The sequence below is a fragment of the Myotis myotis genome, unplaced genomic scaffold, assembly GCF_014108235.1.
Source record: "Myotis myotis isolate mMyoMyo1 unplaced genomic scaffold, mMyoMyo1.p scaffold_m19_p_2, whole genome shotgun sequence".
In the NCBI taxonomy this organism is placed as follows: domain Eukaryota; kingdom Metazoa; phylum Chordata; class Mammalia; order Chiroptera; family Vespertilionidae; genus Myotis; species Myotis myotis.
This window is the reverse complement of record NW_023416324.1, coordinates 135,299,998-135,319,626: the sequence shown is the minus strand read 5'-3', so window position 1 is coordinate 135,319,626 and position 19,629 is coordinate 135,299,998. Positions and strand designations below refer to the sequence as shown.

Sequence of the window (19,629 nt, the reverse complement as noted above, 5' to 3'; positions counted from 1 at the left end):
GATTAATTTGTGAAAGGATGGAGTAGCCCCCTTCTAGTCATTATGCAAGGTAAAAATGTGATTTTATGAAAGTTCAATATTTTCAAAACTGTATCTGTCCCATAATTTGAAAAAGTAAAATCCTCTCTCAAACAAGATAGTCTGGCCTTATCACTTATAGAATAGTATAACTAATACCTATTCTGAGCCAAATGTAATTTTCAATATTAAGCCAAGTTTGATTTCTCTTTGGATTGCTTATTCCTGTGCAAATTGGTGGGACAGTTATTTATTTAATTGTTAAAAAATTTATAGTGGGATAGGTAAACATAAGTCTTGTCATTTTTACTTAAAAACCTAAGAGGATTCACAGAAGGTACTATAAGGGACATTCTTTTTTTGCTTTTTAAAATTTTTTTCTTCCTCCTTTATGGAGATGAGTGGCAGTTGATTCACAGTACAGGCTCCTTCAAAAATCATACTGTCCTAAGGGAGGAAGTCTTTCTCAGAAGAAGGGTAGTTATTATTATAATAACAAACACTTTCAGAATGCTTACACATGCCGTCTACAGTCCTAGACACTTTCAATGTGTTAACCTTTTAAATATTCACAACAATCATATGAGATAGTAGTATTGTCTCTACATTGTGGATGGTGAAACTGAGGCTCAGAGAGGTTAATTACTTGCCATGGTTATGTGGACAGAAGTGGCAGAATCAGACTTTAAGTAGAGGCAGCCTCGTTCCAGCGTGTGAGATTATAACCATTCTGCAATATTGTCTGTTGGCACTGAGACCTTTATTGATTTAAGCATTTAAAAGAAAAGTGGCCCAACCCATAAATAATTTGGTTACCACAGAAATGGGAAGGACCGTGGCTCTGGAGCCACAAAATGATGTTGTGGTAATGGGACTGATGGAGGTTCCCTGACTTGCCTACTGTGCTGGTTAAGATCTGGTATCTCAGAAGTTCGAGTGTGGAGTGTCCTTGGCTGAATCCAGTTCTCCAGTGCTTAAGCCTCGGAGGCCAACTCATTTTGGGGAATCTCACTCACCTTTGTAAATCACCTATAAAAGTAAACTAACACCAAGACTAGCCAACTAGTCTTAAGGGTAAGCTTATAGGCATGAAGAATAAATGTCAAAGAAAAGAATCAGGCAATGACTTGATTACTATAATAGGATCTCTACATGCAAGAAGATAATAAGGAATATTGTTCTGTGTTTTAAAACAATTTGGAAGTTGTATGATAGAATTTTAGGGTTGAAAATAAATACCAATAATGTCAGTATTAAAATCAACATTTCCGAGCTCTAACCACACGAGTACGTACTGGAAACTCTGCTACGTGCTTCCCATGCATTGAATCATTATGTACGTATAAGAACATAAAAAAAGTGGGTGGCATTCACATCCTCATTTTTTAAGATGTGGAAACTGAGGCACAGAGTGGTTAATTGACTTATCCAAAGTCTGATACCTACAAGTGATAGGGTCAAGATCTAAATCCAGGGTTAAGTCCAAAGCTTCAGTTTTTGACCAAAATTATTCTTCACTAGCTTTCTTTAGCTGTCTCTTTATTTGCAGAGTATCTGCCAAATTGAATTGCATGAATCAGTTGTTATCATGAAGAATTTCCTTGTTCTTTCTGCTTATTTATAGTCTTCCTTTTTTTCAAGGCCAAGTTTAAGGCCCTCCTCCATGAAGCTTTTGCCAGCTGCCTAGCTCGCAGTGATCATTAGGATTATAGTGATCGTTAACGTTTAATGATCACATTAGGAGGTAGGCACTCCCTATCCTCCTCCTCAGCTTCACACTTCTCCAGAGCACCTCTCATCATCTGTCTTACACGGGGTTTCCTGGGACACACATTCTGCCATGGAACTTTGCATGTAGCAGTTTTATTGAGGAGTCACCTCAGCATGGACATGTGGGGGAGTGAGAGAACCCAAAATGAGGAAACGGAGCAGTTGAACTGTGATATGGTAACTACAAAATCTCAGCAGACATCAGGGAGTTCCGAGCTGAGATGGCCCTTTTAGGTTGCCCTGAATGAACAATGAGACTAATCTTTGTACCTCACATTGGCCAGTCTTGGAATCTGCCCGGCTCCTGGGGAGAGGGAATGACTGAGCACGAAGCTCTTTTTGAGCCAGCAATGTCTGGTAAACAATTCAGTAATGAGCCTTCAGTGGCAGCACTCCCATTAGTGAAGAGAGTAAGTCCCTGGGTCCTGAAGGGGGGGTCTAGGTAACATACCATCCCTCTGTAGCTTTTATTTGTTTGTTGTTTTCCTCTCTCCTCTCTAGAATGTATTCTCTAGCATATGAAGGGTCTTTGTCTGTTTCTGCTGTGTCCATAGCAGGTAGAATAGCACTTAGTACAAAGTACAGACTGGGTTCTCAAAAATATTTTTTGAATGAATCAGTGTACACACAAATGAATACGTTTCCAGTTTACTGATGAGGACACTAAAGCCTAAACAGACTAAACTGCTTTTTGTAGGTCTTACTACATAGGGGGTGGCAGAGTGTGGTCTGGCCTAAGTCCCTAATCACTTCACTAGGAACTGTCCCATTTTTAGAGCAAAGGAAGACAATTTAGCTCATTTCCTTTATTTTATTGAGAAAAGATTAATGTCTAGAATGAAGAATATTCATAAGCCAAAATACCAATTGAATCATCTAATTGAATATATCATTTTGCCTTTACCTATTAGAACATACAACCAAGTAACCGAGCCTGAGACAAGCCCGTGGCATCGTTGTGTGGCAGAGTGGTCGGTGTCTAACATACCACCTTCACGTTTATGATTTCTAGATTCATGAAGTTTCCCAGATAACTGAATTTCTAAGACTTCTAAAACAGACCAATTATTGTAAAGAGTCTGAGATGGGATGGCTGAGCTCCAGTTCCTCGGGAGGCTCAGTGAGCAGGTTATTTTTCACTGTCTTGAAAGTCCAGAGACCAAATATGAACTGTCAAGGAGAAATATGCAGGCTTACATGCTGGCAGAGGGCAAGCATGTGTTAGAATTTAATAATTCCCAAGGTTCCAGCACCTTCGGTAGGTGAACCCCTAAGGCCAAAATTGTCTCTAGGGAATTTTGAAATTATGACAGCAATGGGTGTGACAATGAAAAAGATATTTGGAAGAGGTTTTATTTTTAGTGTGAATAAAATGAAGGTGAGGAAATAATTAGATGTATTAGCAATGGTTCCAGAGCAGTCAGTTATGAGAAACTCACTCTGACTTCTTGCTTGTCTCCAAAACTACAGATAACTGGAAGGAAAAAAAAAAACCAACTGAAAAAAAAGCTAGAAAAAAAAAGAAAAGAAAAAGAGAGAGAAGTTTTAGCCTCAGTAACAAGATAAGGGATGCCAGTGCATGGCCCCTGCCTAAGACTCCAGCTCTTTGTCTCATATTTCCTGTGCCGAGATCATCACCCCCATCACTCCTTACCCCTACCTGCCCTTGTCCTCTGAGGAAACTGCTGGGTCTCTAACTATAGTGTGTGTGCATCAGATCATGCTGAGGGCTTGTGCTAACAGAATGCTGGGACCCACCCCAGACTTAGTAGGTCTGGGGTGGGGTCTGAAAATTTGCATTTCCAATATGTTGCTGATGGTTCTGGTACAGGGCCCACATTTTGAGAACCATGGATCTAGCCTTACTGGAATTCTTTCAATTACTAGGAAGTTCCATACTCTTTTTTATCTCTACACCTGCACCCATGCACCCATAAGAGAACAAAAGCCCCCCAATACTCTTACCTCACCCCTCATCTCACCTTCCATCCCCATCATTTTTATGGCCAACTTTTATTTAACTTTAAAGTCTCCTTTAATGTATCACTTCTTTTTGGAAGCTTTTCTAGATGATAGTTTGGGTTTTTCTCCTTGTGTTCCCAGAAACATTACACACAATCCTTTATTATAATCTTGTTTAATTTTCTGAACCTCTCATTAGCTTTTGTGAAAGCAGGAAATAAGTTTATCCCTTGTATCTTTGAATCCCTAGGGCTTGCCCTATAGCTGGCCCATCCATTAATATTATTCTTTATTGAGTTAATGATTAAATAAATAAACATAACATTCTTCTGCTTGTTTTCACCTTTGCTGCTTCCTTTCAAGTGCCCTTCACTTTCTCTCTCATTGTGTCAAATTCAGAACAAAATTTATATTAAATTTAGAAATAAACCCTGTTCACTTCCAAGGATAAGAACTCATGTAACAATATTAAAAACATTGCCAATTTTATTTTTTTCATCTCAGAATGAGAACAGGATGTGTGTACAAACACACACACACACACACACACACACACACACACACACACATATACTAACTTCAGTAAGTAATATTGCAATGTTTACCTTTTACAAATATGCTAAAATTGATGTTGAAAAAAACATTTAGTCTTCTCTGGATTTGTATCCAGCAAATATAAGATAACTACTTAATTTAAAAATAACTGTAGTGCAATAGCATTTTTTAAAGGATGCTCAGTTTTTCAAAAGCATAAAAGAATATAAAATTCAGTTTGTGTGAATCAGCTATTTTATATCTGGTGGTAAAGTTGCCATATTCTGCAACTTTGCCTATCGTTACAGCACAGTAATGTGCTCACGCATGTCACACTCTGGTTTGTGCACACACAGCTAAATCTTTTAAAAGGCTCCTGCTATTTTGCCAAGGATTCTTGTTACTCAATTTAAATTCACTGAAATACTGTTTCTCTTGAAAAAGTAAAGTGTAATGCAACTTAATTCTCCTGCTTCTTAATTCTCCACACAGGTCTTGGTAGAACTGACTGGATGTATTTTATAAAATCTGTCCATTCAGTATTGTGGCTTCACAATGAGATATAGCAAAAACAGACAACTTGCATTGGGTTAGCACCAATTTTAAAGATGTCACATTATATAAATTAAAATTATTTTTATTTCATACTGTTCAAATAAAAATTCAAACTATGTCTATGTTTTTATACAGGCAGGTAATATTTAGTATTTATATATTTTGTATAAAATACTTTTCATCTGATTTGGGCATTTTGACAACTCTTTCATTGAATTTTCAGCTCTGGAAAATGACAAATTATCATGTGCATAGAATTCAATCAGAAATAGGAAGTGAATCTGGGGACCAAGGCCCGGCGCTGCACCCTCCTGGCAGTCTGTAACTTCCCAAAGGACACTTTATCTCGGCCTCATGCTTTCTACCCTTTTCTTCTAAGAAGCTATGTGTCTCCACTAGCAGCGTTCTACAGCTAGCTGGAACTCCCCTGCTACTTTACTGGTAAGACATGATTTCAGAGGTAACCACTGACCAACACAATACTCTGAATCCTGTCTTGAGTTTATTAATAGTACATGGTTGTGCAACAGATGAAAGTGAAAGGTTAACCATAATTAAGAATCACACCAGCAGTTATGAATAGACTTCATATGATTATGTTGAGATTAGGTTTTCTTCACTTCGATCTTGATGCTTTTCTGACAACTAAAATATGCTGTTAAAAAAACACTTCAAATTATAAGTCAATAAAGCTGATTTGTGTCGTCTTGAGACAACTCTAAATCCTCAAGTACTAATATGTTTTTCCCTAAATTTGGAGCAATTGAAATGTCAAAGAAACATTTTTGCTCCCTAGAAGAATTCAAGGTTGTAAAGTCAAACGTTTTGGCAGAAAAATTCAGGCAATTTATATGATGGCTGATAGAAATAAATCCATCTCATTTCAAATCAAGTCAATTTAAAATTAGACTTTGAGAATTACATAAATAAGGAATTCTTATAAGAGTCTCTAGTGTGGTTTATTGGTGAGTTTCTTCAAGACAGAGAACATAAATTATTGAACTTTGTGGGGTTTTTTTCTCCAGCGTTATTGAGGTATAATTGGCAAATAATAACTATATATATTTATGGCGTACAACATAATGTTTTGATAAAAGTATTCATTGTAGAATTATTATCACAAATTAACATATATATCACCTTACATAGTCATTTGTGTGTATGTGTGTGTGTGTGTGTGTGTGTGTGTATGGTGAGATATTTGAGACCTACTCTCTTATTAAATTTCAAATATACAATACAGTATTAAATATAGTCACAATATTTTACATTAGATTTCTAGAATTTATTCATCCTACATAATTAAATCTTTGTATCCTTCAATCAGCATTCAGCATATTGCTATTAATACATGCACAAAATAAACAAATAAAGGCAACATACTGAACATTTATAGGTAGAATAATAAAATGTATATAATTTGTTTGAAAGATGTACATTCATTGAATATTTACTGAGTAACATTAATTCATTGATATTCATTGAATGTCTTCCAATTGTCAGAAACATGCAAAGCAATGTTGGAGGTTCAAAAATGAATAAGAAATGGTTCCTTGGAACCAAGATGGCGGCATAGGTTAACACCGGAGATTGCTGCCTCGAACAACCACTTCAAAAAACAACTAAAAGACGGAACGGACATCATCCAGAACCACAGGAAGGCTGGCTGAGTGGAAATTCTACAACTAGGAGGAAAGATAATATCATACCCAGACTCAGAGGAGGCGCAGTGCTGAAGTGAAATACTCAGGTGCGGAGTGCGCGCGGAGCGGGCTGGAGGCGGAGGGCGCCGTTGTTGTTTTCAATTGGGAGGGAGTTTCAGACTCTGAGCTCCAGATCTGGGCGAGTCTCTGGGGACCCAGACTCAAATGGGAGAAGCGGGACTGTCTGGCTTCGGTCGGAACTCGAAGGCAGCTTTCTCTCCGAGGTTTGCAGCAGTGGCTGGGACTCTGTGAGGCAGAGCCCCTAGGGACGGAACTGAGAGCAGCCATAACTGCTCACTCCGGCCCGCCCTGTAGATCCCTGGGGACCTGCCCCGTCCAAGCCCTGCGCAGAGCCATTTGCCGGATAGCCTCAGGCAAACACTAGATTAGCACCGCCCTAGAGATCCAGCACAGAAGCTCTCCCACTGCAGACACAGCAGACTCTCATAGCCAGTTAGCCTGGAGGTCAAATCACCCCCTGGTATTGCCGACAACAAGCAAGGCTTAACTACAACAAGACTGCGCACAAAGACCACTAGGGGGTGCACCAAGAAAGCATAAAAAATGTGGAGACAAAGAAACAGGACAAAACTGTCAATGGAGGATACTGAGTTCAGAACCACACTTTTAAGGTCTCTTAAGAACTGTCTAGAAGCCGCCGATAAATGTAGTGAGATCCTCAAGAAATCTAATGAGACCCTCGATGTTATGATAAAGAACCAACTAGAAATTAAGCATGCACGAACTGAAATAACGAATACTATACAGACTCCCAACAGCAGACCAGAGGAGCGCAAGAATCAAGGCAAAGATTTGAAATGTGAAGAAGCAAAAAACACCCAACCAGAAAAGCAAAATGAAAAAAGAATCCGAAAATACGAAGATAGTGTAAGGAGCCTCTGGGACAGCTTCAAGCGTACCAACATCAGAATTATAGGGGTGCCAGAAGATGAGAGAGAGCAAGATATTGAAAACCTATTTGAAGAAATAATGACAGAAAACTTCCCCCACCTGGTCAAAGAAATAGACTTACAGGTCCAGGAAGCACAGAGAACCCCAAACAAAAGGAATCCAAAGAGGACCACACCAAGACACATCATAATTTAAATGCCAAGAGCAAAAGACAAAGAGAGAATCTCAAAAGCAGCAAGAGAAAGAAACTCAGTTACCTACAAGGGAATACCCATACGACTGTCAACTGATTTCTCAACAGAAACTTTGCAGGCCAGAAGGGAATGGCAAGAAATATTCAAAGTGATGAATACCAAGAACCTACAACCAAGATTACTTTATCCAGCAAAGCTATCATTCAGAACTGAAGGTCAGATAAAGAGCTTCACAGATAAGGAGAAGCTAAAGGAGTTCATCACCACCAAACCAGTATTATATGAAATGCTGAAAGGTATCCTTTAAGAAGAGGAAGAAGAAGAAAAAGGTAAAGATACAAATTATGAACAACAAACATTCATCTATCAACAAGTGAATCTAAGAATCAAGTGAATAAATAATCTGGTGATCATAATAGAATCAGGAACATAGAAAGGGAATGGACTGACTATTCTTGGGGGGGAAAGGGGTGTGGGAGACGTGGGAAGAGACTGGACAAAAATCGTGCACCTATGGATGAGGACAGTGGGTGGGGAGTGAGGGCGGAGGGTGGGGCGGGAACTGGGAGGAGGGGAGTTATAGGGGAAAAAAGAGGAACAAATGTAATAATCTGAACAATAAAGATTTAATTAAAAAAAAAAGAAAAGAAAAAAAGAAATGGTTCCTTATCTCAAAAAAACTTCCAATCAAGTGATAAGGACTTATATCCCAAAGAAATCATATTTTTGTATATGTTGCTATACATTACTGGCATAAATAAACCTATATTCTGTTTTAAGAAGTAGGTCCACTGCTGTTTGTTAGTTCCCTTTAGATATGAGCCAAATTATAACACTGCATTTGATGTGCACATTTTACAAGTCTAAATGCCTGTTAATAGTTAATGATTTCTTTCCAGATCATTTAGCAACATTATGATCTTTAATATTTTTCATATTAAAGACTTCAATCTGTCTTGCAGTACACAAACCTGGTTCCCATCATTTAAATCTTTATTTGAACCAGGCAAAACTGAAGTGAAATATTTTTTTTTTGTCAATGCAAAAAAAAGGAGACTTCAATTTTCTATGCAAATAATTACTCTTCATCAAATCCCTGCACAGGTAGGTAATCAGACTAACTGCATAATTTTACCCCTTTAGAGTGTAAGACTGGGTCTACTACATGTGCATTAATCCAGAAATCTGCATTAAAACACCCATAGTTTTTTGAACATCGTGCATGATGATTTATAAGTAATTATAGTCTTCTGAAAAATATGTGTGTATATTCAAACACCCATTATTTTGAGAAGAAATATAATTTGTTAAGGGAGAGTAAAGAATTGGAGGTAAGAATAAAAATTACTCATGAAGAAAATTAGAAGTAATGACCAAGCTGAATAAGAAAAATAAAAACAATGAATGGATAGAAAGGGAACTTCCTGGTTCTGAGCATTAGTATGAAAAGGGCCTGATGTCATGATATCCCCATTTCAACACTTACTAGCTGTGGGAAACTGGTAAGTTATTGAACGTCTTTGTGCTTCACTTTTCTGATCCATAGAATGGTTAAATGCCTTAGTAGCCCTAAAGAATAGAACAGTGCTCGAATCATAATTAGAACTCAATAAATATTATCTGTTATCATGAAACCTCGATGTTAGAAGTTACACCAAATTATCATCACCTTCTAAATAAAAACAGGGGTTTCCCTTATGACATGCTGAACAAGTATCCTACTAGCTTCAGCACAAATTCTTATGAAGGTTCTTTATTACCTCATAAGGTGGTCTAATTTATATTCACACAATCTAACCGTTAGAAAATCCCTCTTTCCTATTGATGTTTGCATTTAGATGGCTATGGCTGACAACATTGAAAGTGTGCTATTGACTACAGATTATTTGAGATTAAAGTCTTATGTTCTGGAATTCATTCTCCTCTAGGTAGACTCATAAATATGAAATCTGCCTCCTGCTTGATTAATTAACTTTTTTTATTACTCCATCAGGGTCAGCTGGTCCTCTTTATGCTTCATGCCTCACTATTAATAATTATTTCAAATTTTCTGACTGCTGCTAATAATTATCTAGCTAATTTCACATGAAGTAATTGAAGCAGTACAGATTGTATTTCCACCAATAGATTGGATCAAACATAGAGACATTAAAAAAAGACATTTAAGAAGGAAAATATGTTAAATGACAACAAAAATGTCATTAAACTCTACCTAAAGTGCCCCCAAATTTTAGAATTAACAATTAATTTATATTAAGATTGCACGCATCATGTTTCTAGATGACTCAAGCCAGTTACATCTTGTTACCCAAAACAAAGCAAGCAACATTGCTTATCTGTGGCAAATAAAAATATCTGATTCTTTCTTCTCAGACCGGTAGGAAACATGCCATTTTTCATATTTTAGCCTTTGGAAAATTATATGTTCTTTATTTATTTGATTAAATGCATATTGAAAACTAATTATGTGCAAGAAATCTTTTGAGACACAAAGATAAATAGGCTATAGTCCTTGACCTCAAATGGCTAACAATTTAGTAAAGAATAAAGCCCTTGCACAATAAAACACTACAGAAAGCCTGCGAGAAGACTGATGCTCTCTTAGACTGATTGAGAACACTTCAGGAAAGGCAGGCAGTGTGTGAGCTTGACTAACCATTTGTGATGTGATAGGTTTCTGAATATACCAGTTGGAAATCATAAAAGAAGCTTAGAAGTAAAGATTAAGAAAAAATTTTGGCCCAGCCAGCGTGGCTCAGTGGTTGAGCATCAATCTATGAACCAGAAGGTTTGATTCCTGGTCAGGGCACATGCCCCGGATGCAGGCTCAATCCCTGGTGGGGGTGTGCAGAAGGCAGCTGATCAATGACTCTCTTTCATCATTGATGTTTCTATCTTTCTCTCCCTCTCCCTTCCTTTCTGAAATCAATAAAACTATTTTTTTAAAGAATTTTATTTTGTATAAAGCATCCATACATTTCCCAGAGTATATGCTAACTAGAGAGAACTAGGGCAGGAATGATGTCAATTTGGATTAGACTGAAGGGAGACTTTAATATTTGTTGAGAAATTAACATTGTATTCAGTAGAAAATACACAATGATTTGGCGTTTTTAAGTATGCAAAGTGGAGTATAAATAAATTAGTCAAATGGAGACCTAAAGAATAGATAATGAAACAAAAACTACAGGTACAATTTGCTCCTTAATTTTTGGGATCATTTCCCACCTATAAATTGTTAAAATTAATCAAATTGCTTAAATATGAAACCATAGTAAAAATTGCCAAATATTGTAAGTGTTTTTAAAATACTTTTTAAAGTATTAAATTCATTTATTTGCATCCACATAGCTTTTTTTTGTATAATTGTGTAAGACATGGTATAAGATTCTATTTTGAAATACTGTGATTCAGTAGCTTACAGTTTGGGTGCTTTATGTTGATCATGATGATTTTTGTGTGGTTATTTATTTTATGTGATGTAAATCTAGTCTATAGTTACCACTTTTATAGGTACCACAAATCTAGTCTATAGTTACAACATTTGAAAAACACATTTTCAAATGTTGACATATGTGGCTTTTGTGCTACAAAATGCTTTATGTAGCCTACAGGTGAAAACCTAAATTTACATGTTGTTAAAATTTAATGTATAATTAATCTTTCCAGAGAAAAGAAATGCATTGCTTATTTGCTGACAATGTATTTCTCCAGGGTCATTTGAATAACCATTAGGCAATGAAAGAGGTAAATTGCTAATTATTATGTGTAAAATTCCAGTTTTCTTTTAAAAATTTGGTTTTAAGCTGTATATTCTAATCCTTTTTGATAGCTTCACAAGCTCTTCTCCAGTATTTAAGTGAAATGTTTCAAGTTGTCTGCAGTCTAACAGGATATATTTTATTTTGGTTTTGAAAATGCATACATAAAATTATTTTCTCTTAGTTTAAAATACATTTGAATCCTACATAATAAAAGCCTAATATGCGAAGTGTCTGGTCGTCTGGTAATCCGTTCAACCAATCAAAGCATAATATGCTAATGATATGCTAAGGCTGCTCAACCATTCACTATGACGGGCACTGACCACCAGGGGGCAGATACTTGGACCGGTAGATTAGCTTGCTGCTAGGGTCCAGCTGATCAGGACTGAGCGAGATGGGCCAGACATGCCCTGGAGCCCTCCTGCAGTCCTTCCCCGGCTGGCCAACCTCCCATGTCCCTCCTCAGCCCCTATCATGCATCAATGGGGTCCCTTGGCCTGGCTTGCGCCCTCACACAATCTGGGCTGAGGGACCCCCCCATCCTAGTGCACAAATTTTGTGCACTGGGCCTCTAGTATTAGATAAATCTGGTGGTATTTTAAGTAAGAACAAACATTTGACTTCCTAATCTGTAAATTATTTGTATTACTTTTTAAAATATGTGGGGTGTAATTTCAATAGTTTATTAAAGATTAAATCAAATATATTTTAAGCACTTTATAAGAATATGGATATTATTATTTGCTATGTAGATAACTTTTTAACTTTAATTATCATCTATTTCTTCATTGGACAAAAGTACATTTTCTCCAGAAAATAAGAAGAGAAATAACAAACATGAAGCTATTAAAATTTCTTGTTTTTTTCATCCTTTTAGTCCAAAAAGCGCTGTATTGAACATATATGTGTGTGTTTGATACTTTATGGCATAATATGAATTTTATTTTCATTTTTGCAAAAATTCTTATATTAGACAGCTCCTAACTACCACTTATCTTCCATCTATCTTTCATGAATATCCACATAGAATATTTATATATTCTTATTTTCTTACTACTGATTATGGAGTTAACTGTTATTTGAGAAATTCATTCCAGGGAATCAATTATAGCACCTAATATAAAGGCTAGTACATATTAAGCACTCAAGGAATGCTGCCAGTGGACATAATATTTAGCTATACCCTCAGACCAGTGAGAGATTAGCAAACATATGAAGTATCAGCATTGAAACACAGAAAGTCTTTTGTGACTATAGATGAGTGAATATCTATCTATCTATCTATCTATCTATCTATCTATCTACCTATCTACCTATCTATCTATCATCTACCTACCTACCTACCTACCTACCTACCTACCTACCTACTTATGCATCTATCTTCCTATACCTATCTCCATTTATACTACCAAAATGAGGTTGTTCTATAGACTTAGTGAGAAAGGAAACCAATAGCGCTAAAGCGACTTTTTAAATAATGCTCACAGTCATAGTAATTAGTAACCTTTACATTGTTAGCTGGTTTTCATTAGCATATTCTGACCCTGGAAATAAATCCAACCACTGGTCTAAAAGAACAAGAGAAGCCACCATAGTGACACCATGATATCACTATGTTTGTAGAGCACAAGTGTTAAGAACATGATGAATTTGAAAAGAAATTATTTCATATTCTATGTTATTGTCTTACTTGTTATGAGCAAACTAAAAGTTGAACCAAGTAAAATAGGCATGGCTAAGAGAATTAAATTGTAAACCACTTCATTTTGCTTAATTTAAAAAAATTGAACCAGGCCAATAAATGAGAGAGTACCTAAACTCTTCTCCCCAACTCACACCCCATCTCTAGGCATATGATATATGCAAGATAATGGAGCAATTAAGAGTACAGACCACCTCCCTAAAATATTAGCTTAGTTTCTTACCAGTTGCATGAATCTAAACAAAAAGCTCAATTTCTCTAGGCTTTTGTTTTTTCACAAGTTAATTTAGGAAAATAATACTTGTCTCTTTGAAGGGTAAAAAGTTTACATGAGAGAATACATGTAAATACTTCATATATATATTAGTGGCCCAGTGCATGAAATTTGTGCATGGGGGGGGGTGTCCCTCAGCCTGGCCTGCACCCTCTCCAATCTGGGACCCCTCGGGGGATGTCCGACTGCCGGACTCCCTCTCGCAATCTGGGACCACTGGCTCCTAACCGCTCACCTGCCTGCCTGCCTGATCGCCCCTAACCACTCTGCCTGTTGGCCTGCTTGATCCCAACTGCTGGCCTGATTGGCCCCAACTGCCCCCACTGCTGGCCTGCTTGCCCCTAACTGCCCAACCCTGCCAGCCTGCTCACCCGCAACTGCTCCCTCTGCTGGCCTGATCACCCCCAACTACCCTCCCCTCCTGGCCTGATCACCCCTAACCGCCTCTGCCTCAGCCCTGCCACCATGGCTTTGTCCGGAAGGATGTCCAGAAGGTCTCCTGGTCTAATTAGCATATTACCCTTTTATTAATATATATATATATGTGTGTGTGTGTGTGTGTGTGTGAGTGTGTATGAATATATATATATAGTTAGCTAAGTAAACAGAATATACACGAGATAACATAATAATAAAGTTAACATTACAATGTTTGAGAAACAAAGCAATAAAAATTTAAAGATGAGCTAGGAGGGTATGAAGAGAAAAAGACTGATGTAGTAGATTGGACCTATAATAAATTACTATGAATTTATAGTAAACCTATCCATATCCTACTATGACATTAGTCATTGAAATTCTCTCCAGGATATAAACAGCATGCTTTGAAAATGAAATCTAAAGGAAACCAGATAAAAAGTGATCCTTTAAATGACTTTGCCTTAGGCTGCAAATGGACTTGGGAGCCATTCTATGTTCCCAAACTCCAGGTTTAGACAAACATTTTTCAGATACTTCTCAGACACTCTGTCTCTTCCAGGGTCTAATAAAAGTCACTTTCATGACATTTATAAATCAGTAATTAGAAAGTGGCTTTTGCTGTCTGCTACTGACTTTGTCAGATGGTTCTAGGGTTCTAATCCTTCACATCTACTGATTGGTTATCATATTTGGGGAAAGCTACTTAAGTTTCTAAAAATAGATATAATCTTGTCAGAATTAATATGGTAATTTGTGAAAATTGCTCAGCATAGTCTACACCTGTTACTGGTCACGTTACTGCCTGATTAAATTCCTCCTATGGTTCCTCAATGTCTTCATAAGACCCAATATCCTTAACATGGCCAGAAAAGCGCCTGCATTTTCGCCCCCGTATAAATAACTCTCCACCTTTAGCTCCTACCATTTTGCCTTCCATGTCTCTTCACTATAACCATACCAAATTATTTGCTCTTCTTTAATTTTTCATGCTGTCTCAGGCCTTAGTACTCTTGCTATTTCTTTACTACTCCCCTTTTAAGAATGAGCCCTCATTTCTCATCTTCCAGGAACCTTTTGTGAACCATTTGTGCTGAACTAGGGCCACTTCTCTATGCCTCATATCCCTTTTACCTAACTCTATGGTAGTACATGTCATACAATATTGCATTTTTCATTTTCCTTTCACAAATCTAAACTATAAATTATGTGAAGGCAATAGCTCTTATTATTATTTTTATCCCCAGGACTTCACTCAGAGAATGGCACACATGTGTCCTCTACATTTTTTGCCAAAAGAATAAATATTGCACTGGGTCCATCTGGGACTGCTGACTCCCAACCGGTGAGTATAGGACTTTTCAGCTAAGGAATTTCAAAGTATTTTCTTTTATATAACATCTAAAAGTATGAGTTGAAATTTAGAATTAAAATCAAATCAAATTTAGATCAGACCTTATTGTTTTCTTATTAACTGGATTGCCTTGTCTAAAAGTGCCAGATGAACACAAATGACTTATTTAGCTTTAGGCCTATGAGTTTGTCTGAGAGTGTATTTCTAACTCAATGAAATAATATTCAAAATGTCATACTTTTGAGAATTTAGGTTAATTTCTTCCTATGTAAAATATAGTAAGAGAACTGGGTGCAGGGAGGAAATAGATATAGCTGTGATAGGACGATGATGAGACTTCTCCCTGGAGCAAACTTGCCTTGAGTTGCATCCTTAGCTTTGTACCTAGTCTAACTCTTGGCATGTGGTCAGAAAAAAATAGTCAACAGAACATAGCAGGAATGGGTATTTTAATATTGCTTTTTATTATGGAGCTATGCTTTGTGATAATTACACTCTTGTCCCAATAATTTCTAGCTTGAAAAGATAATAGTCTCCGGCAGAATTATAAATATCACTGATGTTAAACATAAATATTCTTTTTACTCATTAGTTTACTCTCCCAACACTGTGTTCCTTCTTAATTAAACAAGTCAGTGCTTTTTTCACTCTTTTGTTAGATATAGTTATACCAAAGAATTTCTTATGGATCAATATTGTTCATCAGCATAAAAATAACAAACAAAACATTTGCTCCATCACAGAATTTGAAATCCAAGTAGCTTCACTTTGAGGAAGTGATAAACTAGAGAAAAAATGTAGCCTAATTAGTGGTCTTACCATTAGCCTTATTAATAATTCAAATGAAAGGACTTGGCAAGATAATGGAGCAATTAAGAGTACAGACCACCTCCCTAAAATATTAGCTTAGTTTCTTACCAGTTGCATGAATCTAAACAAAAAGCTCAATTTCTCTAGGCTTTAGTATTCTCACAAGTTAATTTAGGAAAATAATACTTGTCTCTTTGAAGGGTAAAAAGTTTAAATGAGATAATACATGTAAATACTTCACATCATTTCTGGTATTTTTAGAGGCTCAATAAATGGTAGCTATTATTGCCATTATTCATAAAGAATTTTATAATAAATTCTCTATTTTTGAATTCTTATCAATGATGACTAGATACTTAGACATTTTTCTAATCAGGAACATTGCAAGAGCCACCCATATACAAAGAGAGCAGTACGATGAATATTAAAGCCCAAAAAAGAATTCAGTGGTGGAGGTGGGCTTAGAATGAGTAAGACATTTCAACACATACATTATGTGATGTTGAAATATCTCAGTCCCTCATCTCCCATTTTGGTTGTCAGTGAGTTGGGGCTATGGAACTAATTTGAATTTCTAATTAAGCCCATGCATCTACATTTAAACTTATAATGTGCATTTCAATGGTGTAACTGAGATAAGCCAAAGCTGCAAAATATTGAAATAACTCCTAAAATCATTTTCTCATGACTTTATTCTCTCCCAAGTTTTCACTAGCCTCATATTATGATGCCAACACTGAAGACCATTTAGGCTAACACCACCTACTGAGTATCTGTGTTATAGTGTAAGTGATGAATTCTGCATGAAGAGACATATTGGGGTCATATTACATGGATAACAGTAAAACTTTAACCGATATGGCCGTATGACCATTTGCATGAACAGAATCCTGTTTGATAAGACTATTAAAATTTTGGGACATTAGATTTTTAAATATCAGGATATTAGGTTTTCACTATTGGAATGGTACTAAATGAACATCTTACTCTATACCTTGTGTGAAACTTACTTTTATCTCCTGTTTCAAATTCAAACTTCTGACTGTAGCCACTGTATCCTGTTGTGGTCCTCACTCGGATATGGAATATGTACTTGGTGGCTGGCTTGAGACCTGTAATGATGACACTGGGGGCCTTGGACCTCGTGGAGGAATAGGTGAGCTGCTCATGCTCCTAGGGACAGAAAAGAAGAAAATGCAAATGATGCAGTTATTCTATTTTTTCCTAGATGCATACAAAGTTAAGCTGAGGAATATGCCCAGAATATCAAAAGTGTTGATTAAAAAGAGGTATAATTATGGTTTTCTATAATTTAGCACTTAGTTATTTATCATTAGGATACATATGATATGGTCTTGATTTGGAAATTTATTAAGAAGGATGATTAATCTTAAACTCCACTTGTGTTCTCAGTGATTTGGATTTTTGACCCAATTCTGAGGCATGGTGGTGTGAGAGCATGTTTACACAGAATGGCAGCTGCATCTTGAGCAAACTGGGCACATCAGATCAGACCACACCCGCAGAGAGCCAGGAGCGAGGGTGGGAGAAGTCAAGCACTCGCTACTCACTTCTACCCGCAGGTAGTGCCAAAATGCCGGCGCTATCCGTGGGTAGACCTGTGGGTGAAAGGAAACATAAATTAATTGCTTTTTAAAGTTCAAAATCTTTTATCCCAAATCAATTGCTTGTTCCTGAAACTCAGTGATTCCCCAGTACTAATAACTCAAGTTGAGTCAACTGAAAACATGAACATGTGAGAGCGACTTGACTCCTGTCCCAGACACCACAGTTTATTTTTAAAGATGTACAAGTTACATAGTGATTGTAAGATAGATTTAAAAATAGTGTGCTCCTGAAGGAGCATCGAAGACGTAGGAAGGCATGAAAGGCTTACCACACTTTTGGAATCATAGGCAGGCCTGGAGGCTTGGTTCCCAGTCACCTGCAGTTAACTGCCAAACTACACCTCCTCACTAACAGCTGGTTGATTTGCTGCAGCTGACTGAGTGATCTAGCCTATCAGAGTTTTTAAAATGACACCCACCTAAGAGCAGGGTATTTAATTTGACCTGTGCATATAAGTGACTAAACAATATGCTGCTGGTGAGACAAATTAAACTTTAAACTGTTTTTGTATAGTGTTATCCTATCTAATAAAAGCCTAATATGCTAAGTGTCCGGTCATCCATTCAACCAATCAAAGCATAATATGCTAATGATATGCTAAGGCTGCTCAACTGTTTGCTATGACATACACTGACCACAGGGGGCAGATGCTCTGACCAATAGGTTAGCTTGCTGCTGCGGGACTGAGTAAGGTGGGCCGGACATGCCCTGGAGCCCTCCCACAATCCCTCCCTGGCTGGCCAACCTGCCGCATCCCTCCCTGGTCCCAATCGTGCACCTGTGGAGTCCCCTGGACTGGCCTGCACCCTCTCGAAATCTGGGACCCCTCGGGGGATGTTGGAGAGCTGGTTTTGGCCCAACCCCACAGGCCAGGCCGAGGGACCGCACAGGTGCACAAATTCATGCACCCGGCCTCTAGTTATTTAATAACTTTATAATTATACTACAGGTCCAGTGCATGAAATTCATACACTTGGGGGGTTGTCCCTCAGTCCAGCATGCACCCTATCCAATCTGGGACCCCTCGGACATCCCTCTCACAATCCAGGACTGCTGGCTCCCAACTGCTCGCCTGCCTGCCTGATTGCCCCTAACTGCTTCTGCCTGTCAACCTGATCCCCCCAACCACTCCCTTGCCAGCCTGATTGACACCTAACTGCTCCCCTGCTGGCACTATTGCCCCCAACTGCCCTCCCCTACCAGCCATCTTTGGCTGTGGGCGCCGCCATCTTTGAGGGTGGGACAGTTAATTAGCATATTCCCTCCTTATTGGCTGTGGGTGCTGCCATATTTGTGACAGTGTGAAGGTCAATTAGCATATTCCCTCTTTATTTGATATGATTTTATAACTTGTCTGAAAAAAGTTGTATTTGTATGAACAACTCTTTGCAATTCATAGGTCAAATTAGGCCACAGATCCTTCAGTTAATTAGGCACTATTTTTATGATTAATACTAGAGGCCCAGTGCACAAAAATTTGTGCACTCAGGGGGGAGGGGGGATCCCTCAGCCCGGCCTGTTCCCTCTCACAGTCTGGGACCCCTCGGGAGATAACGACCTGCTGGCTTAGGCCTGCTCCCGGGTGGCAGAGGGCAGGCCCAATCCCTAGGTGCAGCCCCTGGTCGGGCTCAGAGCAGGGCCGATTGGGGAGCTGGGGTGCCACCCCCTGTCATGCACAGAGCAGGGCGGATTGGGAGGTTGCGATGCCACCCTCAGTCACGCTCAGGGTAGGGCCAATTGGGGGGTTGGGGCACCGCCCCCTGTCACACTCAAGGCAGGGTCGATAGGGAGGTTGCCGTGCCACCTCCTATCACACATAGAGCAGGGCCAATCAGGGGGTTGGGGCACTGCCCCCTGTCACGCACAGAGCAGGGCCAATCAGGGGGTTGGGTAGCTCCCCCCTGTCATGCACAGAGCCGGCCTGATCAGGGGGTTAAGGAGCTCCCCGCTGTCACTCAAAGAGTAGGGTCAATAGGGGAGTTGGGGCACCGCCCCCTGTCACACACAGAGCAGGACCCATCAGGGGGTTGG

General features: G+C 38.3%; 1 protein-coding gene across 1 annotated transcript in view; it reads right to left on the bottom strand.

Annotated features, from left to right (window-relative positions):
* EPHA6 (EPH receptor A6) overlaps positions 1-19,629 on the bottom strand; it is a 955,281-nt gene that overhangs the window by 316,180 nt on the left and 619,472 nt on the right. The window contains exon 7 of the mRNA XM_036349135.1: positions 16,980-17,142. Coding sequence (XP_036205028.1) covers positions 16,980-17,142 — 163 coding nt within the window. The remainder of the gene's footprint in view (positions 1-16,979; positions 17,143-19,629) is intronic.